Source organism: Aphidius gifuensis, linkage group LG4 (genome assembly GCF_014905175.1).
Source record: "Aphidius gifuensis isolate YNYX2018 linkage group LG4, ASM1490517v1, whole genome shotgun sequence".
NCBI lineage: Eukaryota > Metazoa > Arthropoda > Insecta > Hymenoptera > Braconidae > Aphidius > Aphidius gifuensis.
In genome coordinates, this window is record NC_057791.1 from 17,513,433 (window position 1) to 17,540,945 (window position 27,513).

General features: G+C 23.3%; 1 protein-coding gene across 2 annotated transcripts; it reads left to right on the plus strand.

Annotated features, from left to right (window-relative positions):
- LOC122855359 (potassium voltage-gated channel subfamily H member 8) lies at positions 1-26,768 on the plus strand. 2 transcript variants are annotated; one of them, XM_044156649.1, is made up of 15 exons: positions 1-417; positions 3,593-3,702; positions 19,015-19,248; positions 19,801-19,932; positions 20,874-21,004; positions 21,459-21,687; positions 22,297-22,460; positions 22,855-23,068; positions 23,264-23,443; positions 23,611-23,810; positions 24,016-24,265; positions 24,326-24,597; positions 24,673-24,824; positions 24,932-25,085; positions 25,155-26,768. In XM_044156649.1, the coding sequence occupies exons 2-15, from the start codon at positions 3,627-3,629 to the stop codon at positions 25,764-25,766; spliced, it is 3,000 nt and encodes a 999-aa protein (XP_044012584.1). In that variant the 5' UTR covers positions 1-417; positions 3,593-3,626; the 3' UTR covers positions 25,767-26,768. The 2 variants fall into 2 exon arrangements, with proteins under 2 accessions (XP_044012584.1, XP_044012585.1); XM_044156650.1 differs by having other exon boundaries at positions 19,801-19,914; positions 25,155-25,825.
- Positions 26,769-27,513: the final 745 nt, after the last annotated feature.

The following is a 27,513-nucleotide window of genomic DNA, read 5'->3' on the forward strand; positions in this document are numbered from 1 at the left end:
TAGTTACGCGATTGACATCGTACGAGTTACATGCTCTTGTTTATTATTAAAATTTAATTAATTAATATATATATTTTTGCTATATATTTCGGGCTTTAAAACAAAAAACATTTGTAAAATTCAAATTAAAAATTTACACATCTATTAGAAAGAAAAAAATTTAAAAAAAAAGTTATGTGACGTTTATCAAGTAGATACATTAATTTGTTTAATAAATATCTGTGTAAATTCTTTTTTTTTTTGTTGAGAATATTAGTTTAAATTCAGTGATTTATAAGAAATTAATTGAGATTTTTTTTTTTTTTTTTCTTCTTTTTATTGGAAAATTTCGGATTATTGTTTGAGATGGGTTCGAGGGAGGTGGGTGAAGTGTGTAAATTTTCTATGTTGCTGGAAGTGTGAAATTAAATTTTTAAGGTATGTTTTTAATTATTATTAATAAGTGTATGTTTATTTATTTATTTTTGCTTGTAAAAATACAAAAAATTTATTTATAATGTCAAAAAAAATAAACAAAAAAGCTTTTATTTATATATTTTTATAATTTTTTAGAGTTTTTAAACAATCAAATATATATTTTACTTAAATGACCTGTAAAAATTATATTTTAAAATGATTTTTTTTTTTTATAAACTTGTAATTTTATTTCTACTAAATTTACACCACTTTATTGATGCGTCTCATTTTAAAAGCCAGTTTATATACTAAAAGAAAGTTTAAAAAAAAAATAATAAAAATTATATACCAATTTAATTTCCACTTTGCCAATGAAACTAGAAAAAAAAACCAGATTGGGTTAACCGACATCTTTATACCCTCGTTTGCACTGATGAGGTGAAATTTTTATCCAACTCATCTACCTAGTATCTTTTTTCCTTATCATATTTCCATTTACCAAATATATATTGTTATAAAAATCTCTGTTTTTTTTTTGTAGATAAAAATAAAAAGTATAAAAAAAATTACAGCTCAATTGATAAAATCGTAATCAATTTACCTGTTAATCCATCAATTTTATGAAAAGAAAAAAAAAAATCAATGAATGAAAATTGTTGCTCGAAGGATAAAAATATATCGAGGACATATCAATTTGTCAAAGTTTTAAAAACAACTATCAACTATATTCTCTCGCTAATTTTCATTTAAAAAAAAAAAATATATATAACAAAAGAAAATTATATTTATCACAATTAAATGTTAATATTTTTAAAAATTATATTCTCTAATGTTTGCTCAAGACAGATCATTTATTTTATCATAAGTAATGAGTTTGGTTGTTGTAAGGTGAAAAAAAATAATAAGTAAAAAAAAAAAATAAATAAGAATAAAATGTCGAGGACAATTCTCTTGTGGCGGGAAAAAGTGGCTCGTTAATTTAACCACTACTCTTAATTCCCGCATGTGCTACGTTAAAAAACAAATCAAAAAAAATAAAAAATAATAATCCAAAAAGCAGTAAATGCCATTTAGTATTAAGAATTTATTTTTTTAAAAGCCAATGATAATTAATGAAAAAAAAAATAGAATATTAACCCTAATTTTTCATCATTAAAAAAACTATTTAATTTCATTATTTTTTAAAAATAAATATTGTACGCTTTTTGTAATAGTATATGCTATTTTTAACGTATATAATTACTATTACTGTTTAAATAAAGCCAAGCTAAATTATTCCAAAGGGAAATAAAAAAATATAAAAATACAATTTGTAGAAATTCAGGGAAGGAAAGTCAATCGAACCAAGAGAGAAACCACAATGAGCTAATAAAAATGCAATCGAGCGGTATTGAGTGACATAAAGGGGAAACTTTCCGGTAGAGTGTTAGAAAATAATAATAATAATAATAATAATAATAATAAAGAATAAGGGAGAAGAAGCCCAGTTGGCTAGTTTCTTTACTTATGGGGGCTTCAACTCACAAAGTATTGTTCTCATGTGGCCTGTAGTTTGTATGAAAAAAAAAAAAAAAAAAAAAAAAATTCATCTCACTATATTTTTTCCTTTTTGCTAGTTTTCAAGCTACACTTCACTACTGTCATTGTAGGTCTTAGCCCTTGGTTCTCATTTTTCTTCTTATTTCACTTCTTTTTTCTTTTTTTCGGTTTTTTTTTCTCGTCTGATCTTACTTCGAGAGTTAAACTCCCTAACCAGCATCATCTCTATTTTCAAAAGCCTAACTTTCATTTTTTTTTTTTTTTTTTCTATTCTGAAAATGACGTTCAAAGTTTTTTAGTTGATGACTTTTGTCAAGAATTACATTACATTTCATAACATTTTTATTTTTTTTTCACCTCAAATTACTTTGACAGAGTCAAAAAAATAATGATAATTTATGAAAATTTAAAGATACTTAACATCTGTTGTCATTGTATTTATTTTTTTTAAATTTATCACTGACTGTCAAGAGCTTGTCATGTAGTATTTATTTTTAAAATGTGGTATTTTGAGTTATGAAAATAAAGCACTTTTTTTTTTTTAATGACCTTGAAATAAATAAATATCAATTAATTTAAATGTTTCATGTGTGGTTTTAAATTGAAAGAAAAATATTTATTTTTGTTTTATGTTTTTCTATTTTCATGATGATAAAAATATCATTACGAAAGAAAAAGTTATAAAAATATTTTTTATTTGTAATAAATATAGAAATATATAGGGTCAGTAATTTGCGCAATTGAAAACGATTAACTTGAGGGGTTTGTAATTTACTCAGTGCGGTTAACCCTTGGTTACATTTAATAAAAAAAATACGATCAATAACTAATGACCTAAAATGATCATTAAATAAAGTTTAAATTAAAAAAAAAAAAAATTAATAATCTTATCACAAATAAATTATATATAATGCAATGAAAAATCTCATTAATATTAAATGTAAAATTTTCCTCGCTAAAAAAATAATATTTTTATAAATAAATAAAGTTTATATAAAAAAAATGTTTTTATTTTTACTGTTTATATTTTAAAATACATGAAAATAAATTCATAGAGTTATGTTAACATGCATTTATGAAGGGTAAAAGTGTTAAATAAAAATATTTTATTGAAATTTATATAAAAAAAAAATCATGCTCTGATGGGTTTCAAAATTTATATTCATTTTTATATTTTATCTCAACCGGAATTCTAATAATCTTGTAAAAAATCTCACAAGATATCTGATTATATGTGCACGTGTTTAATATTCCACAAAAATATTACCTATAAATTTTTAGAATAATTTACATTAGTTTCTATGTTTTATATATATATAGTTATGACATAAAATTTTGCATTCAGTAGAGTCGTCAACGCATTCATCTCTGTGGCTTATAACGTGAAAAAAATATTACGCCTGAAGTCGTAAAAAAAATGGTTTCATGTTATTTACTTTTTTTTTATTTTTATTTTAGGGTGTTATATATATTAAAATAACTGTTCAAATATGAAAAAAAAATTTATCAACAACACAGGGGTAGTTTTCTTGTTTTTTATTTTATTTTTTTTTTCATTTTGTTTGTTTGTTTATTATATATTTAATCTTAAAGTTGGTTATATATGTTATTTAAATATTTAATTTTTAATTTTTCATTATTAAATAATATTTTTCAGGACCAAGTGATCCAAGGCTTAAGGGGCGGCCTCAATGCCGGCCAGGAAGGGACTTCTTGCCCCTCAAAACACCTTTTTAGATACTATCGCAACGAGATTCGATGGAACACGTAAGTAAAAATTAAAAATTATTAATAGTATTTATTTTGATTTTAATTAAATTAATTATATAAATGTTTATTTATATCTTTATATAATGTTTTGATATATGTATACCAAAATAAATTTACTTTAATATTCAAATCGATTTTGTTTTTGTTAAATTTAAATATTAAAAATAAACATAAAGCTCGTATAATCCCGTGTCATAATGATGTTATTAAACAAACTATTTTGTCATAAACCCCTCAGATAATAAATTCATGTTTTAAATGTTAATATGTTCATCTTACTTTTGTCATAATAAAGTTTTCTTTGTATAATTATCAAAAGACATTGAGTTTTCCTATTCTGTGTGTTCGTGAATTTAACCATAGATTTTCACCTTAAAAGCTTGTAGAAAATTTTGGTATGTTGTTATACAGTTAAAATTTTCCCCTACAAAATTAATCTATATTTTTTCTCTCTCCTTTTGTTTTATCATATATACTGAGTGCGTCTTCCTGTTCATGGGTAAATTTTACTATAATGTATAAGTGGATTATTTACAACCAACCCTTGTGTGTCACTAAAATTACGATAGAAAACTTTTAACAAAAAATATTTATAATCGTAAAATATTATTAATAAATAATTTTGATATTAAAAAATTTTAAAATTTAATTTTTTAAAATTTAATAATTATAAAAATCAGAAATTAAAATGTTTAATCAACCATATAATTTTTAATTGAAATTATTATAATGTAAAATTTATCATCAATTATATTGACAAAATGAAATGCTTTTAATCAGTCAATAAATTGCTCATATATGTACTTTGTGTTTGTCAGAAAGCTTCATAATAATTGTCAATGAAAACGATGTTAATAATTTATTATTTACAATTATCTAAAAACAATGAAAAATATATCAATAAAGTGGCCAATTCTAATAAATTTAAAGACTATTGATAATTTAAAAAATTAAATATCAAAAAACTATTTTTTTTAATTTTGAACAAAAAAAACCAAAAACTGCTATGAGAAACGTACCTAATTTTGTTAATGTTACTTCTATTCAGTCACCTGATGCATAACAGAATCTTGGAATTTTGGCAGTGCAATATGAACATGCTGAAGGGTAAAATTTGAAAAATTGATAGAAAAATTTTCAAGCTACCCATAGAGATCTCCCGTTGGGGACTTAACAAAAATCATTTGTCATGCATGCAGATTAAATAATTTACTAGTGTGTTAGTGTCGTATGATTTTGTCTGCAAAGCATATGGAAAGACAAGCCAAGCCAAAATCATAACTTTAAAATGATTATATAAAAATATAAAAAAAATTAAAATTACTATTTTATTTTTCTACTTTAATTTTGTACAACTTGGATTGATGAGAAAAATAAAAAAAATATAAAAAATTTTACAATTTTATTGAAATGGAATTTTTATGACATTCACTTATATTGATTATACATTTATTTATCTATTTTATCTATTTTATCTATTCGTTTATACGACATATATTAACGACAAATTGAATTGTAAAAAAATAAATAAATTGAAACCTTATAGTTTCTTTTCATCGTGGTATTGAAAAGGTTTTGATATGATATATTGAGATTAACATGTTGAAAAAAATACAACAAAATATTGAAGAGATAAATCCCTTGAAAATTGCATTCAAAGATGAAATATACAGGATGTAAAATCATTCTCTATTACCGGTAATAATGTGCGGCAAACAGTTTCCTCTACAATATATCAATCAAAAATATTCCTTCATTTTATTTATATATATAGAAAATTCTGCATTATATTACTATTAACAGGCAAATTGACAATTTCCTAGAAGAAAAGTTTTTATCTATTTAATAAATTATTATTCTCATAAAAATATTAACAAATAATATTTAATTTTTACGTTAATTAATCATTTTTTTTTTGTTTCGATAATATATATTGATAAACTTGTTTAATTGAAATATTTTTAAATAATAAAGAATGCATATTAAAATTCAGTCAGGCAGAATAATTGAAAGAGGTATTTAAATATTTTAAAAAATATTCTTGTTTTTTTTTTTTTTTTTTAATAATAATCATCCTTTCAGAGACTATTGAAGTCCAGCTTGGAAACCCTAACAACCTTTGACTATGCTGTTATACATAATCTGATATTAAATTTTCCATTAAACTTTTGTAAATGGTTTTTATATTTTTAATAATAATATGTATGTTTCTTTTTTATTAGTAATATTCTGTTGTTTTAATATCTATATTTTTCAATGTATATAAATAATATACGTTGTTAAAAAATATAATAACCAATAAAAACATGTTGAATAAAAAAATATTGAAAAATAATAAAATCCACAGGGCACAGATACAAGATAAATTTTATTTTTCAAATATTTCTACATTTTTAAAATGAAATTTAATGTAAAAAAAAAAGAAAATAATAAATAAATATTTTTTCCAATTTATTTATTGTTTATTTATTTATTTATTTCAAATTAAAATTATTTTTTTTTTAATATTGAAACAATTTAAACAATTGATAAATATTAAAATGATAATTTAAAAAATATACATTGTTGTTTAATCAAACAACAAATTAAATAAATAAATATAATATTATATAATATTGACAATCTCAAATGATGCTGGACTCCTGTACATTTCTTAGAAAAAGGGCCCCAACCGAATTCTTTTCTACCATTTCTATTATATACTATATCACACCATACAGGTTCTAAAGATCACCTGACCAAAGGTGTTTGAAAATGAAAAAAGGACATCAGTTCTCAATGTGACTTTGAGAATAGCACAACAGTTTTTTCTTCCCACCATTTGTTGGCAGTTAATTTAAATTTTTACGATTTGTTTTTTTTTCTTTTTTCAAATAAATAATGGAAAAAGTGATTTTTTTTCTTTTTATCATGGGGTAAGTTTATTAAATTATTAAAAATTATTTTTATCTATTTTTTCTTTTACATATAATTAATAGTAATTAATACCTTTTTAGAATTATTAACTGTCAAGCTTTAACGCTCAAAATAAAAAAAAAAAACCACACGTCCGCCAAAGAAATCATGTGGAATAGACTCAAACAACCAAAAATAATTAATACAACTGAAAATTATGATAATAATAATAAAAACAATACAGAAATAAATGATAAAAATTATAATTTAAAAACTGATTATAATTCAACATTAAAAAAACATCAAGTTAACGTTTTTCATCAAATGAAAAATTTAAAAAATCATAAGAATAAAGAAAAATTTATAAAAACTTATACTGTCAAAGATAATGAAGCTAAAAAATTGGTTCGTTCTGAAAGAAGTGAACCTACGATAGATGACTGCATTCTACCCAGAGGTTTTTTTTTTTTTTTAATTTTTAATTTTACTAAATAAATGTTACGCAAATAGAAATACAAAATTAAAAACATAAAATGATTTTAATTTTTAGTTCCATCAGAAGAGCTAACAGAATGGGGTCATAAATGTTTTACATTTGAAAATCCAGATTTTGCAAGAGCCATAGGTGACGAAGAATTAGAAGTTGATTATAAACGTGTATCATTTATATATCCAATGGCATCAATAAACATAACATATACTTGTGAAACTGGAGATGGAGGTGAACCATTATTTTGTGAATATCGTACACAAATTATAAATAAACGTATTTATAAATATAAAAAAGAAATAAACAGATTAGAAAATCGCGTTATTAAAGAAACTTGTGTACGTGACAGATTTGTTACGGATTATGAATATTAAAATTTTATCTTAATTATAAAAAAATTTATATTTTAAATACAAATTAATTGTACATTATGAATTATTTATTAATGTATATAATTTTTTTTTTTTTTAAATTCATTTTCAAGTTTAATATTTAATTTAGTTTTATATTTAATTTTTAAAATATATTAATCAAGTGTAAAGTGAAAATATATATAAAGTTTAAAATAAAATATTGAAATATTTTGATGATAACAAGTATTGAAATTTTTATAGAGTAGAATAAAAAATAAAAATTTTATCAATAGTGCATTTAAAGTTTCATGTAAAATGATGAGTTGTGACATTTCATAGGTGATGTATTTACATTAACATACTCACAAAAACACTCTACACCCTGTCGATCATCAGAAAACTCGTTTGTACTTCAATACCATCAAACTCCACTTGAATTTTGATATATGTATATATAAATTTTGAGTTTGGTAAACTCAATAATATTGGTTTAGCCTTTTTTTTTATTTTTTTTATTGCTTTTTTTTCCTCAATTTTCTCTCTTTTTCCTTCTCTTCTAGCCTTGATATAATATATATTCATATACACTCGAGTATTTTATCACGTGTACTGATATTTCCATATAAACAATAAAAGTACATGTTCATATATGAACATAAAGTACTCCAATCGATATATTAAATTTCAAACATCAACACAGAAAATTCAAGTATGTATCTTCATCATCCAATATCTTTACCAAAAATTTATGTATTATTAGCATTATGTATTATATGCATTGTTATTGCTCATTATGGTTAATCCAGGTAAACGAATTTAATAATGATATATATTTTAATGATTATTATTTTTATTATAGTATCGATCTTGCCACAAGCTGTTGTGAAAATTATAACTATTTTCAAACATGAATTATCACTTGGTCACTGATGCTAAACCATGTGATTCGATAAACTTTTTAATAAATTATTATGTTAACTTTATTTTTAATATTAATAATTTATTAGTAATCAATTTATCTTATTATTATTATTTAAATAGTGTTTATTTAAAAAATATAAATTTATATTAACAATACAGAGAAAAAAAATAACAATAGTAAAAAAGACAGAGACAAATGGCCAAAAAACCGATGACACTTGTCATTTTTACCATAGAAAATTTTATTAAAGATCAAATTAAAATGATGGTGCACAAAAAACATCAAAGGGTTTTTATTTTTTTTCTTATCAAACATTTTTATTAATATAAGCTCTATGATTCGAATTGTATATGCGTGAATTTTATATTTATATATCCTATTGAAAATTAATAATAAAGAAAAAAAAAAAGCTTTCAATTAAATTTTCAAACAACTTTATGATTAACCACAAGTATATACGTGACATCAGAATTACTAGATATTTTTTTTTCTCTAATTCATGTATACATTATTAAGATTATATATTTTTATCTTTGAAAATTCAGGTGCCAATTAAGTACACCACTTTTAAATGAAAAAAATGACATGAGTTTGCTTTTTTTTTTTTTTTTAATAACAAAGGGTTTGATTACAAGAGAATCCTTTTTACCTTGCACTTATCGATTAAAATCAGGTCAAGCTGATTCTTCAATAGATAATACAATTTTTTTTTTTTTTCTATTTTCACTATTATTTACATTGAACAAAAACCTCAATGACAATAATAAAAAAAATATTATTCTGTATTAAATTTCTCTTGTACGTGCACACTAATAATTTTCATATTTTTTTTTCAATAAAAATTGGCTTTAAAAATTGCAAATATGCTATTTAAATTTTTAAATATATTCAATAAAAATAAAAAAAGTAAATGTATATTTAATTAATGCTTCAAAATACTATAGTAATAATGCAAAATCAGTTTTGTAAATAAAATCAGTGTCAATGTACATTTAAATAGCAAATCATGATTATTTTGTATAAAATTATTTTGATTGTACATAAATTTGATTTATTGACACTGTAGAAAAAACAATAAAAAAAAATTTTATTATGATTATTTGTGATTTTATTGAAACAACAAAATATATGTATTAATGAAAAAGAAAAAAAATAAAAAAAGAAAAATTCACAAGTGTATATATTTACCAACTGACTGATCAATTTTTGCTAATTTTCTACTTGACCCCGTGCTCTTTGATGCACCCTTATTTTCCGACCGACTTTAATCCCTTCTAACAAATAATAAAATGTTTAATCATTCAAGAAAGAAAAGTAAATAATTAAATAATGATAAAATATAAATTAAATAAATAAAATAAACAAATTAAATAAGAAAAAACAAATAAATTCTTAGAAATTCGAGTGGATTCGTTGATCAGTAACTGATAATTCCAACGCAAAAAAAAAAGACTTGAATCGAAGGTCACTAAGAACAAAGTAAAGGTGCCTATTTTTTATAGGATATATATATTTTTTTATTCCAAGAGAAAAGGAGCAAAAAAAAAAATCACAAAAGAAATAGCTAGGGTTCATTAATTTTCGTCCTTCAACATCTCGTTGAGTTTGCACTTCATCGCTTCTGTGTCTTATCGTATTTTTTTGCTTTTTTTATCTCCCTTAATTCCAGCTGTATTTTCAATCGATGAAATCCCCCTAGACACCTCTTTGTCTTGCCTTAAAAAAATACCCACATACAATAATAATAATATATAATTTTTTAAATCAAAAGCTAAAATTTTTTAACGTTGTTGATATGTATTTTATATTTTTGCCATTTAAAAAAATATGACAATTAATAATAAGTGAAAAAATAGGTCATTGAAATTTTTTAGTATTATATTAGAGGACGTTGACTTTAGGGCAATGCACTGTATACCTGCTTTACAATATCGACGTAAATGATACTTTTGAGAAAGATAAAAAAACCTTGAGGATAAAGAGTTTGAGAGGTCTTAAAGCAATATACGAGTTCAAAAGTCTCAAGACACTTGCACAAAAATCTTGAATGGCATTTTTTATTTAAGTTTATTTTTTTTTTTGCTTTTCATATATAGAAATTTTTGTCTATTTTAGTATATGACAAAATTTATGAGTTATACATATATTGAGCGAACGAATAGATGATCCTCTGTCAACTTGAGAGTACTGATGTATTCAAAAATAGATTTAATGGATTGACAAGCTGACATTAACATGAAATTGACAAAAAAAAAAAAAAGAAAATGAAAATATAACACGAAAAAGTTTTTCTGATGGATCTCTTTTCAGAATTTTCCGACAATCAAATATATTTAATTTTTTATTTTTCGTCACAAGTGATGATCTTATTTTTTTTACTCATTTTTTTTTCCATCAAATTGAATTTTGACGGAAACAAAAATAAATAGTTTGGGCTTGTCTTTTGACTATAGTTTTATTATTTTTTTACCTTATTTTTTGTGTCTGTATTTTATTTTTATTTATTTTATTTTTTTGTGGCTGAAAACATCATAAGATTGAGGTGTGGAAAAAAAATGAAACTTGGATGAAATATAACAATCGTTGGAAGATAAGGCAAAGAAATATATGTTTGGGTTCATTTTTTATATACTCAAAAACATATTCCAAAATCGATAAAAAATTTTACCTAAAAAGTGGGATAAATAAAGAAAAAAAAATAACTAAAAGTAAGTGTATAAAAAAATCATGAAAATAATATACACTCTTTTCTTTTTTGTATATATTTATAAATTGTGTATTTTATAACATATTTGAAATGTATGCTCCATCCATTATGAAAAAAAAAGCGTAAAGAGAAATAAAAAAACCAACCCTGTAATATATATATCGTGTTTTATTATAAATAATATATCACGACATTTTTTTACGATTTTTTTAATGGATAAAAATTTTCTTATTGGGAGGTTTTTCAAAAAAAAAAAACTGTGACCTGATGGTGTGGTAAAAAAAGTGGCCTCGTAACTTTTCGTTACAGCATAGATAAATACAGGATAAAATATAAATGACACCAAAGAATGTAAATAAAAAAAAATATATATAAAATGAAAAAAATTTATTTTAAAAAATATACGGAAGCGAATCTAAAAAAAAAAATATAAAAAAAAAAAATCTATATTAATAAATATACAATTTAAAAATAAATATGCTAAAAAATAAATAAATAAAACACTTGAATAAATTAAAATTAAATATACTTGACCAAGTTTTCTATAAAAATGAATATTTTTTTTATTTTTATAAATTTAAAGGCTTAAAATTTACCTACAGTATTTTTTTATATATGATCTTTATCATCAGTAATAAAATTTTTTCTTTTGAAAATTCCCAACTGTCTTAAATTGCACAAACTTTCTTTCTGTTTGCTATTTATTTTTTATCTTCAAATACACCAGATTCTTTGACATGTAGCTTTGTCTTAACAAAATCAATGCAGCGAAGAAAAAAAAAAAATAATAAAAATCAAAGAGAAAATACAAGAAAAAAAACAGGATGACATGAGTAAAAGCATTTGAAATTCAAAAAAAAATATACAAAATATTACAGCATGTCGAGAGTAAATAATGTTGCTCTTTGAATAAAATACAAAAATAAAAAAAGAGTCAACATTTATGGTACAAAGCAGAAAAGTAAAATAATGAAAATATATTTTTCCCATCTATTTTTTTAAAAATGGCTCTAATGACGAATAGAAGGACGAATAATAATGTGCATAGATTTTTTATGGTAATTTTTTATGATGAAAATATATACATATATGTATAAATTATGATTGAGTATTGTAGTTAGCTTGTGGTGAGAGATCTTGTGGTTGAGTAGGCAAGAGACGTAACTACTGATGTTGAGGCGTCGAGTTCAAATCTCTAGTGGATTGATCAATTTAGTGCCACATTAAATAACATTTAAATTACGAAACAACCCCTCAAAACTATATTATCTGAATTTTTCGAACATCAAATAATAATTAATAAAAACTGTCATACGAAGAGTCGTTCATACTACCTCAGGTACTGGCGTTTGGAGCAAATACCACTTAGCATAGAACAAATGTGGCAAACAAAACTACAGTTATTCTACGCCAGGAAGTATTTGCTACAAACGCCAGATACTTTTTGCAATTCAATTCAACAATTTATTAATAAATTTATTTTTTATCAACGGGGCCGAAAGTGTCCGGGTATTAGTTATATGCTTTTATTTTTTTTTAGAGAACCAGTTTAATCTTTAATTATCAAATCACAAAAAATAAAAACTAATTTCTACAAATAATGCTCTATTTATAATTTATAAAGGATAAAATTGAATAATAAAAAATGAACAAACTAGTGGCTCCGTGAAGTTGGCGCACAACTTCAACGTAGAAATTTCATATAGGGCTTAAAAGAAAGCTCTGAATTTGTAGTATTTTGTAGTAAAAAAATTAGAATTTGTAGTTCAAAAATAACGGGTTGCAAAAAGAGTTAAAAGCAATTTTCTTCAAAAAATCGACTACGGACGTTGTATATAGGTCAAAAATCTTTGTTAGAATTTGTAGTAATTTGTAGTAAAAAAATTAGAATTTGTAGTTCAATAGTTTTCCCGGAAAAATAATTTATTTATTAAGGTATTTATAAAACAAGTTTATTTTTCGTGAAAATTATCAAACTACAAATTATAATTTTGTCACTACAAATTGCAGTAAGTCTTTCTGCATTAAAAAAATATTACAATTTTCATTTTGGACAATAAAGAAAAAAGTTATGCATTTGTTTATTAATATATCAGATAATAATTATTAATTGACCTTTTTATTTATTGTTTAAAATAAAAAAAAAATGTCTATTCAATGCAAGGAGACCTGCTGCAATTTGTAGTAGAAAAATTAAAATTTGTAGTTTGATAGTTTTCAAGAAAAATAAACTTGCTTATAAATACCTTAATAAACAAATTAATTTTCCGGGAAAACTATTAAACTACAAATTCCAATTTTTTTACTACAATTTTCTAAAACCATGTCTGCACCTAATTTACATCATAGAATCATATTATGATAATAATAAAAATAGTTATACGTTTCTAAACATTTTTAAGTAAAGAAAAAAATAGAAAAAAAAAAACCTATCTTCTAGAGAAAATTTTTTTCCGGAAGATAGGTTCGATTACAAATTATAATCTTATCACTACAAATTGCAGCAGGGTTCCCTGCATCAAATAGACATTTTTATTTTGGTTTTGATCAATAAATAAAAAAGTGGAATAATATTCATTATCTGATAAGGGAGAAAAGGAAAAAAAACGATTTTTAGTTGCCCACTTGATGGACGGTAGAGGTTCTGCAAAAAAGGAGAAAAGGAAAAAATGATTTTTAGTTGCCCGCTTGATGGACGGTAGAGGTTCTGCAAAAAAGGAGAAAAGGAAAAAATGATTTTTAGTTGCCAACTTGATGGACGGTAGAGGTTCTGCAAAAAAGGAGAAAAGGAAAAAATGATTTTTAGTTGCCCACTTGATGGACGGTAGAGGTTTTGCAAAAAAGGAGAAAAGGAAAAAATGATTTTTAGTTGCCAACTTGATGGACGGTAGAGGTTCTGCAAAAAAGGAGAAAAGGAAAAAATGATTTTTAGTTGCCCACTTGATGGACGGTAGAGGTTCTGCAAAAAAGGAGAAAAGGAAAAAACGATTTTTAGTTGCCCACTTGATGGACAGTAGAGGTTCTGCAAAAAGGAAAAAGGAAAAAATGATTTTAGTTGCCCACTGATGGACGGTAGAGGTTTTGCAAAAGGAGAAAAGGAAAAATGATTTTTAGTTGCCAACTTGATGGACGGTAGAGGTTCAAAAGGAGAAAAAAACGATTTTTAGTTGCCAACTTGATGGACGGTAGAGGTTCTGCAAAAAAGGAGAAAAGGAAAAAATGATTTTTAGTTGCCCACTTGATGGACGGTAGAGGTTCTGCAAAAAAGGAGAAAAGGAAAAATGATTTTTGGACCTCTACTGTCCATCAAGTGGGCAACTAAAAATCGTCCCATCCCAACAAAAATCGCATCATTTTCTCCTTTTTGCAGAACCTCCCGTCCATCAACGGCAACTAAAAAACGCTCCCTTTTTGCAAAATCTACCGTCCAAATGGCAACAAAAATCGTTTTTCCCTGCAAAACACCGTCCATCAAGGGCAACTAAAAATCATTTTTTCTTTTCTCGCAGAACCCTTCTCCTTCGGCAGAATCATTTTCCGCACAAGGCCTGCAACTAAAACATCTCCTTTTTTGCAAAACCTCTACCGTCCATCAAGTGGGCAACTAAAAATCATTTTTTCCTTTTCTCCTTTTTTGCAGAATTTTTTCCTTTTCTCCTTTTTTGCAGAACCTCTACCGTCCATCAAGTCGGCAACTAAAAATCATTTTTTCCTTTTCTCCTTTTTTGCAGAACCTCTACCGTCCATCAAGTGGGCAACTATAAATCGTTTTTTTTCCTTTTCTCCCTTATCAGATAATAAATTTTATTTCACTTTTTTATTTATTGATCAAAACCAAAATAAAAATGTCTATTTGATGCAGGGAACCCTGCTGCAATTTGTAGTGATAAAATTATAATTTTTAATCGAACCTATCTTCCGGAAAAAATTTTCTCCAGAAGATAGGTTTTTTTTTTTCTATTTTTTTCTTTACTTAAAAATGTTTAGAAACGTATAACTATTTTTATTATTATCATAATATGATTCTATGATGTAAATTAGGTGCAGACATGGTTTTAGAAAATTGTAGTAAAAAAATTGGAATTTGTAGTTTAATAGTTTTCCCGGAAAATTAATTTGTTTATTAAGGTATTTATAAGCAAGTTTATTTTTCTTGAAAACTATCAAACTACAAATTCTAATTTTTCTACTACAAATTGCAGCAGGTCTCCTTGCATTGAATAGACATTTTTTTTTTATTTTAAACAATAAATAAAAAGGTTAATTAATAATTATTATCTGATATATTAATAAACAAATGCATAACTTTTTTCTTTATTGTCCAAAATGAAAATTGTAATATTTTTTTAATGCAGAAAGACTTACTGCAATTTGTAGTGAAAAAATTATAATTTGTAGTTTGATAATTTTCACGAAAAATAAACTTGTTTTATAAATACCTTAATAAATAAATTATTTTTCCGGGAAAACTATTGAACTACAAATTCTAATTTTTTCACTACAAATTACTACAAATTCTGACAAAGATTTTTGACCTATATACAACGTCCGTAGTCGATTTTTTGAAGAAAATTGCTTTTAACTCTTTTTGCAACCCTTTATTTTTGAACTACAAATTCTAATTTTTTTACTACAAAATACTACAAATTCAGAGCTTTTTTTTAAGCCCTATATGAAATTTCTACGTTGAAGTTGTGCGCCAACTTCACGGAGCCCAAACTAGTAAATAAATGACTGCAATATCCATGAAATAAATATCTTTTTATAATCGGTTTAATTATCGAGGTCATGAAACATCCCCTTTAATCACCACCCATCGATATTTTATAAATTTAAAATACAGGAATAATTTTTTATTCATCACCATCAGTATTTATTTTATTTTATTTTATTTTCTAACTAACACTATAAATAGTTAATTAATTTCAAAACGAGTTTGAAATTTCATTTATTAATTTAACGATAATTATTTTTGCATCATCATCATTAAGTTATCCAATTTATAATTTGTTAAATTTTAATTCAATTTTTTATTTTGTTTATATTTCCCGAGAGCACAGACAGTTTTAAAATTTATATTTTTTATCTTTTTTTTTGTCGAGAGCATCATTACTTTTCTTTTTTTCTTTTCTATCTTTCATATTCTTTTTATGAATTTTTCATTTCATCATTTCAGGATGTACATAGTATTTTTTTTTATACAAATACAGTGGCTTTAGAATTATTGAGATATTTTAATTTTTTTATCAAAAAATTTATTGTGGTGAGAATATATTTTTTATCATCAAGTTTTTCACAATTAAATTATGAAATATGAATTTTGAAATAATATTATGTATTTGGATGAATAATTTTATAGCTCACATGTTATTTTAAATATTGAAATGTTGTTTTTTTATTTTAAATAATGAAATTAAAGTGAAATTTTTCTTGTATATATATTTAGAATAATGTCAGCAGGTTTAAATAATCGATATTTAAATGACAACATGGGGGAGACAATTGCCTAAGTGGTACTATTTATCTTTTGATATCACGAAACTACAGAAAAAAAATTATACTTTAATGATAATATATTTAGAATATTCAATGAAAAAGAAAATTTTAAAGCAAATAATGAAAAAAAAATAGATTAAAATTTTCATGATACAACGTCGACCTTAAAAATAAAGTCAATAAAAAAGTTTCTTCAGCATAGGTTAAAAAAGAAAAATATAATGTAAAAGGAATAAATAAAATTATAAAGATGAAAAATATATATAGAAAAAAAAATCCACTCCAATTTTAAATACTATAAAAGATGAGAAATTTTTTTCTTTTAAAGTATGTCTTTGGTTTGGAATATGTCTCTCAAATATACAGCATTAAAAAAAAAATGTAGTAAATATTGAACTGGAAAAAAGTTCAAACTAGATGATGTATATTTTTTTTTATTATTATTATTTAAATCAATATTTCAGATTAAAAAAGTAATGCTTGGAAAATGTTGTCATTATTGACAGAAGCAGAAACTGCAGAGTATTATAATTTATTTTTAAAAAGTTAAAAACTCTATCAATTATATATCTCATTATAGAAATAAAATGAGCATTAAAAAATATGAATAAATAAAATAACGAAAATTGTTAGAAACTTGATAATAATAAAACAAATTTGAATCTTTACATGATTTAAATTACGGATCAAGTAAAATTAAACAGTAAATTAAGTGGATCATGTGGTAGTGATTAGACCACAAGGTCACGCAAATCCTCAGATTCTATAACCATGTGGTTTGTAATAACCCAAACTACGTGATGTGAACATTATTAATGTGGTTTTAATTAAAATATAAAATTGACATTATTTAAATAATAATAATATAAAAAAGTTTTATCAATAATGTTGTTTTAAATAAAATATCACGTACGATTAATCTAAATTTAAATGTGAATTTCTATTTTAATTATTCGTAAAATTCAGCAAATAAATAGCAACATGTTTATTTTATAAATAAATAAAAATGAATCCAATTTGTTAATTCTTTCAATAATATTGAATTTTTAATGAAAACAGAAAAATTTTAATCACACTGCTCTAATTTGAATTTTTAGTCTTTCTCCATTTTTTGAATTTTGAATATATTTTTTTTTTTTCGTAATTATTTAGTAATTGCTCAACTTTAATGACACAATTATTTTTTTTTAAAGATTTAAGGGTTGATATAAAACCATGCAATTAGAAGAAAAATTCCTTTATTTTATTATTTAAAAAAAAAAGAAAAGAAAAGAAATTTCTTCATTTTTTATGGAACTCTTTTTTTTTTGTTTAGAATAATTTGCATAATTTATTTAATTCATTCATTAATTCATTCATTGATGAATCAATGTGTAATATTAATAGTCGTAAAATGAATTAATTAATTATATACTTTATACATGTAATATATTTAAATTGAAAATAAATATTTGAATGAATCAATGTAAAGTTTACAGAAAAGTATATATACTTGAAATATTAAACTCGAGTAATTTGATTATAGAATTTTGTCACCACCTTGTTATAATTATGAAAAAATTGAATTATATTATTTTCTGCTTAGTTAGATTTTCGCGACGGAAATTCTTTTTTGTACTTTTAAATACTTGGTTGTTCTATTTGTTAAAACAATCTTTATTTGTTTCTTCTCTGAATAAATATAGTAATATTTAACCAACTTTGTGTTTTTTCATATTTATCACAAGTTCTATTAACTTTAAATATTTATAATAGGGAAAATTTTAATATAGGTTTGCAATAAACCAACTGGAAAATTTGTATTTCCATGTACTGAGTATGAAACTTGAAAACTCAACTGCATTTTCCGTTAGACCGCAAGTTACAAACTTTTGTGTTTCATCCAAAATAACATGAATGAATTATTATATATATTTATAAGATTCCAAAATAATTTTCTCATTAATATAACTAAAAACTAAATGACAAAGAAAAAAAAAATATCCATATAATTTTCATGAATCATGACATTGTTAAATAAAAAAAAAATATTTAAAATTCTTTTAATGACATTTTTAATACATAAATTTCAATTTTATTTAAAAAAAAAAAAAAAAAAAATTCATTTAAATTATCACTATGTAATTCAAGGTTATTATAATCATGCAAATTTTTTTTTTCCATGCATATATTAATTTGAAAATTTTATATTTCAATATTTTAATTTTTCTGCATATATTTTTATCATAAATTTTCTTGATGCTATTATTTATAATATTGTATATAGAAATATTAATAATTGAATTGATTTTATCGAGTTGACTGTAAGGTTTAGATAAAAAAATAAAATAAAACTGTATCGATAAAAATAATTGCAAAAAAAAAAATATATACTTATGTATTTTTAAAGTTCGATTGGAAAAATAGACTATAATTTATTGAATTTTTATTTTTCAAATGTTTTCAGATAGCAATTTTGTTTTGGGAAATGCCCAAGTACCAACGATCTATCCGATCGTTTACTGCTCAGATGGCTTCTGCGAGCTGACAGGACATCCACGAGCGCAGATTATGCAAAAAGGCTGCGCTTGCAAATTTTTATATGGCCCAGATACAACCGAGGAAGACAAAACAATGATATGGAAAAGTCTCGAGAGTAAAACTGAACTTAAACTTGAAGTTGTATTTTACAAAAAAGATGGTAATTAATGTCATTTTTTCAATATTTAAAATATATAAAAATAAATTGAATTTTCAAATAATGAATAACAAAACAACATTAGACGAAAAAAAATAAAAAAATAAAAAAATAATATTTATAAATAAGTAAATAAACTCATTTAAATAACCACTTGACCTGAATATTTTTTTATATATTTAAATTACAAGAATATAAATAAATGAAAAAAAAAAAGAAACAAGTTTTCAAATTATATAAAAAAAAAAGTTCAAAGTTTAATTAGCAAAAACAATCTTTTGAAATTATGAAAAAAAAGTAAAATTATATATTCTTTTATCAAAAACGAAAAAAAAAAATTATAATAAAATTAATGGATTTATATTCAGACAGTCTTTTGAAATCGATATAATTTATTTGAGTATTTTAATTTTCAATTGAGTTTTATTTATCAAAAAACTCTTGACAAAAGAAAAGGAAAAAAAAAGTTTCAAAGGCTTTTTTTTTTTTTTTCTTTCCAAAGAGTGAATAACTATTATTTTTTTTCATTTGACTTTTCGATAAATATATTTTTAGGTAGCCCTTTCAATTGCCTGCTGGACATTGTACCGATAAAGAACGAGAAGGGTGATGTTGTACTATTTCTTGCATCCCATAAGGACATCACCCTCGCCAAGTGTTTTCCCTTGCGTGAGTTAAATGATGGTGGTGAGTGCACGTACTGCTGCTTCTTCCCAATCCTAAACCCTCAAATCTAACTTTTTTTTCATCTTGTACAACCCTAATATAACAATTGAGTATATATTTTGAGTATGAGAAAAAAAAAATATAATACCGCAAGGGTCAACATGCCACTCATGTCCTGCAAGCTGAATTATTATTTCTTATCTTTTTTTAATGAAACAAATTTATCAAAAATAATTTTGATATATCAAGAGAAGGAAAGCCAGGTTCAAGTAAAAAAAAAATATTTATTTGCACATATATTTAGATTGAAAAATAAAAAAAATTTGCTTGCACGCTGATGAAAATAATAATTAGATTTTATTCTTGTAGATTATTTAATTTTTTATTTTCACTATTCACGTATGTAATAAAATAGTAGAATACTTTTCACAAAGTCAAAAAAAAAATTAATTTAACACTGTTGCATTTGCACAAAGTATTATAATGAGATTAATCATTTTTCTTTTTTTATCATCTACTTGCTAAAGAAAAAAAAGGTAAAGGTTTCAGTAAAGAAAAATAAAAACTGCAGATGAGTGAAACAAAGCAGAATAATTTAGAAGAGAAAATTTTCATCTACAAAAAGAGTTATTTTTGTATTCAATCCAGTTTAATGTAATCGTTTAATTTAAAAGTTTTTTAAAGAAATCCTTCCAACAATCAAAAGATAATATTTAAAAATTCATGGATTATTTATTAAAATGTCATTATCATTAAACCAAAGTGTTATTATAATATCCTATTAATTTTATTTTCTATCTATTTCCATATTGTCAATGTGATGTATCCACAATTTGATAGTAAAAAAAGAAAAGAAAAAAAAAAAATTCCCAAGATACCTCAGTGCTGCACGCAATAAAAATTATAAAAACATTGAATTTCTAAAAATAAGAAAAAATAATATAAAAAAATATTATTTACAGATGAAAATGGTGATATTGATCCAGAGGCACCACCTGATAATTATGGTGGTAGAAGACGCAGTAGGGCTGTTTTGTATACATTATCGGGACATTATAAACAGGATCGTAAACACAAGATCAATCTCAACAAGGTATATATAAATCAATAGTGTCAATATTGGATACGCCTTGTCTATTTTTGATCAAATAAAAAATAACAATGTAAAATATTTGTTTTTAAATTTAAATAAAAAATTTAAAAATATAAATAATTAAATAGATAATAAAATTTTAATTATTTATATTAATTTAAATTTTGTAAATAAATTTACAACGTTAATTTATTTATTTATGCAAATTTCAAGTATCAATTATGTGTTGAATGTCATGCTCGTTTTCATGTCATGACAAACTCAACAAAGACCTTCATGTATCATTCAAAGCTTTGATGATGATGATGATGATAATAATCGTATGTTCATCACAGTAAAAAAAATAATATAAAAATAAAATACAAGTTAAAATTATATATTAATTTTCCATTGATAATATTTATTTTATTTAAAAAACAAAATATATATTTTAATTTTAATTTTTTTTTAACAGCAATTACTTCATTCACCAGCTGCTCCTTTACCAGAATACAAAACATCTGCTGCCGAAAAATCACAATTTATTTTAAGTCACTATGGTGGATTTAAATCATGTTGGGATTGGCTGATACTTATATCAACATTTTATGTTGCTGTTATTGTACCGTATAATGCAAGTTTTATCAGTACTGATAGACCAACTGTTGTCAGTGATGTTGTTGTCGAGACACTTTTTATGTTTGGTAAAAAAAAAAATTATATTATTAAAAATATGTCATTGTTTTGATAGTGTTAATTAATTAATTTATCTACTAACTTGTTGCGTCATTCAAATAGTTTGTTTATCATTTGGCATTATACCAAAAAAGCTTTTATCATTGAATGTATGAATAGTCCATGAATGGACTATAGAAATCTATTTGCAATTTAATAAATTCATGAAACTTGGGTATTTATTAACAATTTTTGTTGTTTATTTTTGCTGATCAGATAACTTTGGATCATGTTGATTTATAAAATAAATAAAAAAGTATTTCTTTTTTTTTTTTTAAATTATAAAAAAATTGTTTAAATAAAAATCCTTGAAATAATTGACATTTCTCAATTTTATTTTGATTAAAATTTTAAATAATGAAAAAAAAAATTCAACTTAATCTATTTGATTTATTGAAATAGTTATTTAAAAAAAAAAGTAAAAAATAATTAGTTTTTTTTTTGTTTTAATTTTATTATCAATGAAATTTTTAATTAAAAATTTTATGATAAAGTAAATTTATTTTATTTTTTTTTTTATTTAAAACAATAATAAAAGTTTGTATAAAATATTGTAATTTTTTATTATTTAATTACAGATATAATATTGAATTTTCGAACAACGTATGTCAGTAGAAAAGGAAAATTGGTGATTAACGGAAAAAAAATTGCTGTTCATTATTTGAAAGGATGGTTTTCAATTGACTTAGTTGCAGCTTTGCCATTTGATCTCATGTATGCTTCTGACGTATACAGCAGTGAGGTAAATAAAAATAAAATTCATCAATATACTCTGAAGCTTAATGAATTTATTAAACATAATAAAAAAAAAAAATTTTTTTTATAATTGAACAATAATAAATTGGGAAATGTTTATTTTTAAATTTGAGTTTATTTCAATCAAGTTCATTCAATACCGGGTAAATAATAAATCTTGAGAATCAATTGAAAACCTTCTCGGAAGGAAGCAAATTCAATGAATGGACCCAATCACATCATATTTCTAGAATTCTCAGAATTCAACATTCTCTTTCAAACTTGTCATAGAATATAAATATTTTTTTGTCGTCTGAAAATACCAAGAGAAATCAATTCAATTCTTGTATTATTATCAGATTTTAATATCAAATTTTTTTTCTTTATTAAATTTGTTATAGGAATCTGGAACGAGTCATGTACATCTTGTTAAATTAACACGACTTCTCAGATTAGCTAGACTGTTACAAAAAATGGACAGATATTCACAATACAGTGCAATGATATTGACACTATTGATGCTGTCATTTTCACTTGTTGCACATTGGCTAGCATGCATTTGGTATGTTATTGCTGACAAAGAACGTCTAAACAACGACAAAGAATGGAATCTAGGTAATTTAATTTATTAAAATTATTTTTATTCATTTATTTTTCTTTTTTTTTTAATAGAAAATTCTCTAGTTGTTTTGTGGGTTTCGTTTTTTTTTTTTTTATATATTTCATTTTGAAAGAAGAAAAAAAACAGAAGCTTATTACTACAATTTTCTTTTTATTGTTATGGTTTTATTTATTTTTATTTTTTGATAGGGTGGATCCATACTCTTGCTGAACGTTTGAGAATTCCTGTTCAAAACGTGACGCACGCAGAAAACTACGTAACAGCTCTTTATTTTACCTGCAGTAGTCTCACGTCTGTTGGATTTGGAAACGTATCAGCAAATACAACATATGAAAAAATTTTTTCTATATGTACAATGCTAGTTGGAGGTTTGTTCATTGACCTTTTTATCAATTTTTTTTTTATCACGAAATTGGAAAAACAACAAAGTAAACATTATCCCTCAAACAATATTAAAAAAAATAAAATATTTATATAAAAATTTGCTTTAATATTTGTTCTAATATATAAAATATTTATTTTTGGATATTTTTAGCATTGATGCATGCTGTTGTATTTGGTAATGTAACAGCAATTATACAACGAATGTATTCACGTCGATCATTGTATCAATCGAAATGGCGTGATTTAAAGGATTTTTTTACACTTCATCAAATACCAGATAAACTTAAACAAAGAATGCAAGATTATTTTCAAACAACGTGGTCATTAAATCATGGTATTGATATTCATGAGGTATAAATTTTAAATTATATTTTTTTTTTTAACAAATATACGTGATTATTCAGTTTAATTTGGAACATGAATTTATGTAAATTTTCAATTGAATAGAAATTCAAAATGCATACTCATAAAATTAAATTGGATAATTATAATTTTTGTATGAATTTATATTGAAATATTTGAATTTATTTAATTATTTAATTATTTATTTTAACAGACACTAAAAGAATTTCCAGAAGAATTACGTGGTGATGTATCAATGCATTTACATCGTGAAATATTAAGCCTACCAATATTTGAAGGTGCATCACAAGGATGTTTAAAATTATTATCACTACATATACGTAGTAATTTTTGTGCACCAGAAGAATTTTTAGTTAGAAAAGGTGATGCATTATCATCAATATATTATTTATGCAATGGATCAATGGAAGTTGAACAAAATAACATGGTTGTTGCAATTTTAGGTAAGATAAAAAATATGCAAATAAATTATATTATTTTTAATGAGAATTTTAAATAAACAGGTAAAGGTGACCTAGTTGGATGTGACATCAGTATACATTTACAGCATAATAGTAATGGTGGAGGAGGTGGTGGTGGTGGTGGAGGTGGTGCAAATGATGTTATTGTTAAATCAAGTTGTGATGTCAAAGCACTAACATATTGTTATCTCAAATGCATAAATATGCAAGGACTTGTTGATGTACTCAGGCTATATCCAGAGTATCAACATCAATTTGCACAAGATATTGTACATGATCTTACATATAATTTACGTGAAGGCTATGAATTTGAGGTAATTAAAATTATAAAAATAAGAAAAATCATTAACATTATTTTATATATAAATTATATGTATTATAATTTATAGCAAGAATCAGAAATGAATGGTATTCAGTCACTGACATTACCATCAATAAGTGAAGATGATGAAAATATACCTGAAGAAGGTGAAACATCACCATTATCACAACAAAATAGGTCACCATCTCATGTTACAAGCCCCAGACAAACAAAGTTCAGGCAAGTTTTATTATTTTATTTTTTTTTCTTATCATAATAAAGAGTTTATTGACTCTTATTGATTTTTTTTTATTATTAAATTTCTTTATAAAAAATTTAATATGTAGAAGTGAAAATCGTGATAGACGAATTGGACGAGGGGGATTAAGAAATCGTGGTCAAATATCAATTCAAGAATCATTTGAAGATAATAATCGTGATAATATTGAACGTATTGAAGTATCAACAATGCATCAAGATGTCGTTGCTTTGAGTTATGAGGTTTGTTGATAAAAATAAAATTATTATTGATATTAATTTAATGAATAATTATGTGGCTCTTTTTTTCAGATGAGAAATGCCATTCAAGCATTACAAATACTTGTTCGTTCACCACAAAGTAATCCAAGTTTAACAACACCAGCTGGTCATGTAGAAACAAATGAAAGATTATTAGCAAGAAGTTCATCATATTTACCAGATGGAATATGTTGGGAACCACCAGCAAGATTAATTGATAATTCAACACAAACTGATTGGCCAATTGATTTATTTGAACGTTGGATACGTGATAATACAAATCGTGTATTTAAAATATTGGGAATTGATGAAAAAAAATTAACTGCTGATAATAATATATCATTAACACCATCACCATCATCACCACCACCACCACCGTATGAACCATTATCATCAGTTGGTGTAACACCACCACGTTCACCAACTGGCTGTCCATTATTATATCGTGATAATAATAATACAACTGATGATGATGATGATAATAATAAAAAACTTGAATATTCAACAAAAACATATTGGACAACGACAAATGAACTTCCTCATCGTTTTAGTGCTGGTGATGCTGATAATTCATCATCATGGTATCAGGCATTCCATAAAAATCAACAATCAAAATATCTTCCAAAATCACGTTCATTAAAATTTGATCATTCAAACAGTTGAAATTATACACGTCAAACAAAGTAATAATAATAATTAGAAAATTTTTAAAAATTTTTAAAGGGCCTAATTTAAAAGATAAATTTCTTTTTTTTTTTTTCCTTTTTTTATCTTAAAGTATTGGCTCTTTTTAAAAGAGAAAAATTAAAAAAAAAAAACCATAAAATTATTGTAAAATTGTGATGTTATATTTGTTATCTAATTGATTTAATTTATTATTTATTTGATGCATTTGGAAAGATTATTATTGAATTAGAAAATTTAAGTATTGCTTGGTACAATCTTGTGACAAAATGTTGATTTTTTTTTTAAATTCATTTATGGAATACTGCCAACTGTTTTTATTTTATTTTAATTTCATTTTCACACATAGTAAATTTAAATCAACAAAAATCAATTGAGATAATGAAAAAATAAATTTTATTATGTGTTACTTTGTGAATTTATACTCTCAAACATTCCATATAAGAATTTTTATTCTGACAAAAAGAAAAAAGGCAAAGCCAATTATCTAGAATAAATAAAAATTAATATAATTTTAAATTAAAATATTTTTTAATATAATAAATAAATATTTAATGAAATTCTAAAAAATAATAAAATTTTCATTATTTAAAGTCTATGAACAAACAAAAATAAATGACAATTTAATTATTGTATTTAATTTAATTTATATGAGCTCTAATTTGAGTGGTAATTGAACTAATGATCTTTGATAATTTAAATTCTGATTTACGTATAATAAATAAATATAAATAGATGAAAAAAAAAATATATATTAATCAAGTGCACTGTGAGAAGAGCAATGTCCATTGTAGTTGAAATTAAAAAAAAATTAGTAAATATATATTGAACGTTGATACCTCTGTCAAAAAAAAATTTGAACATGCAATGAATAAAAAAATATTAAAAATTAATTTAAAAGAGTATTACAAATTAATGTAATTACCTCCAAAATATATGTGAATGTTTTGTAAATAAATGAAAAAAAATTACAAAAAAAAAAAAAAATATATATAGAATAGATGAATATAGTTTTTAAAATAAATATCATATCGAGAATTGTGTGATAAAAACAGGAATTTTGAGTCAAAAGAATATCTCAAAAGTTCCTGATAAATAGACAAAAAAAATATATTAATGAAATTAATAATAAATAAACGACAAAACTATAGTATAAAAATATAAATATCACACAGATTAAAAATTTTTAATGTTACAAAATGTGACATTAATGTTTCTTTTTCTAAAAATAAAAAAATATAAAAAGTAGAAAAATAACTTGATATATTTTGTTATACTGTTTCTAAGTCTGTAAACACATTTATCAACACACATAAAAAAAATATATATAAATCCTACTCTCATGTTAAACACACTATTTTCACTATATAATTGTCACCTTTTTACAATATACAACTTTAAAAAACACAACAATAAAAAAATAATTATAAAAAACTAATAAAAAAAAAGCAAAAAGGTATTTTTAAAATAAAAATGCTACTTCCTCAATATAAGTATAAATATTAATAGAAAAAAATAAATAATTGAATTAAAAAAAAAAAAAATACAATAATAATTCCAAATCCTAATTTAAACTATTTAACATATCTTTATCTTTTAAGAAGCCATCGTTCAATATTGTTCAGAAATAAGACTAAAATAAAATAAAAACATAAAAAAAAAAATTATTTCAATCGTTGTTTCTGGTATGTAACACAAATCCACAATTAAAAAAAAATACAATGAC

Bases quoted from the DNA above. Each gene is read 5' to 3' on its own strand.
- LOC122855359 (XM_044156649.1), top strand. From the start codon at position 3,627: ATGCCGGCCAGGAAGGGACTTCTTGCCCCTCAAAACACCTTTTTAGAT. The intron at 24,266-24,325 runs GTAAGATAAAAA...TTAAATAAACAG, and splicing joins CATGGTTGTTGCAATTTTAG to GTAAAGGTGACCTAGTTGGA. The intron at 24,598-24,672 runs GTAATTAAAATT...TATAATTTATAG, and splicing joins GTGAAGGCTATGAATTTGAG to CAAGAATCAGAAATGAATGG.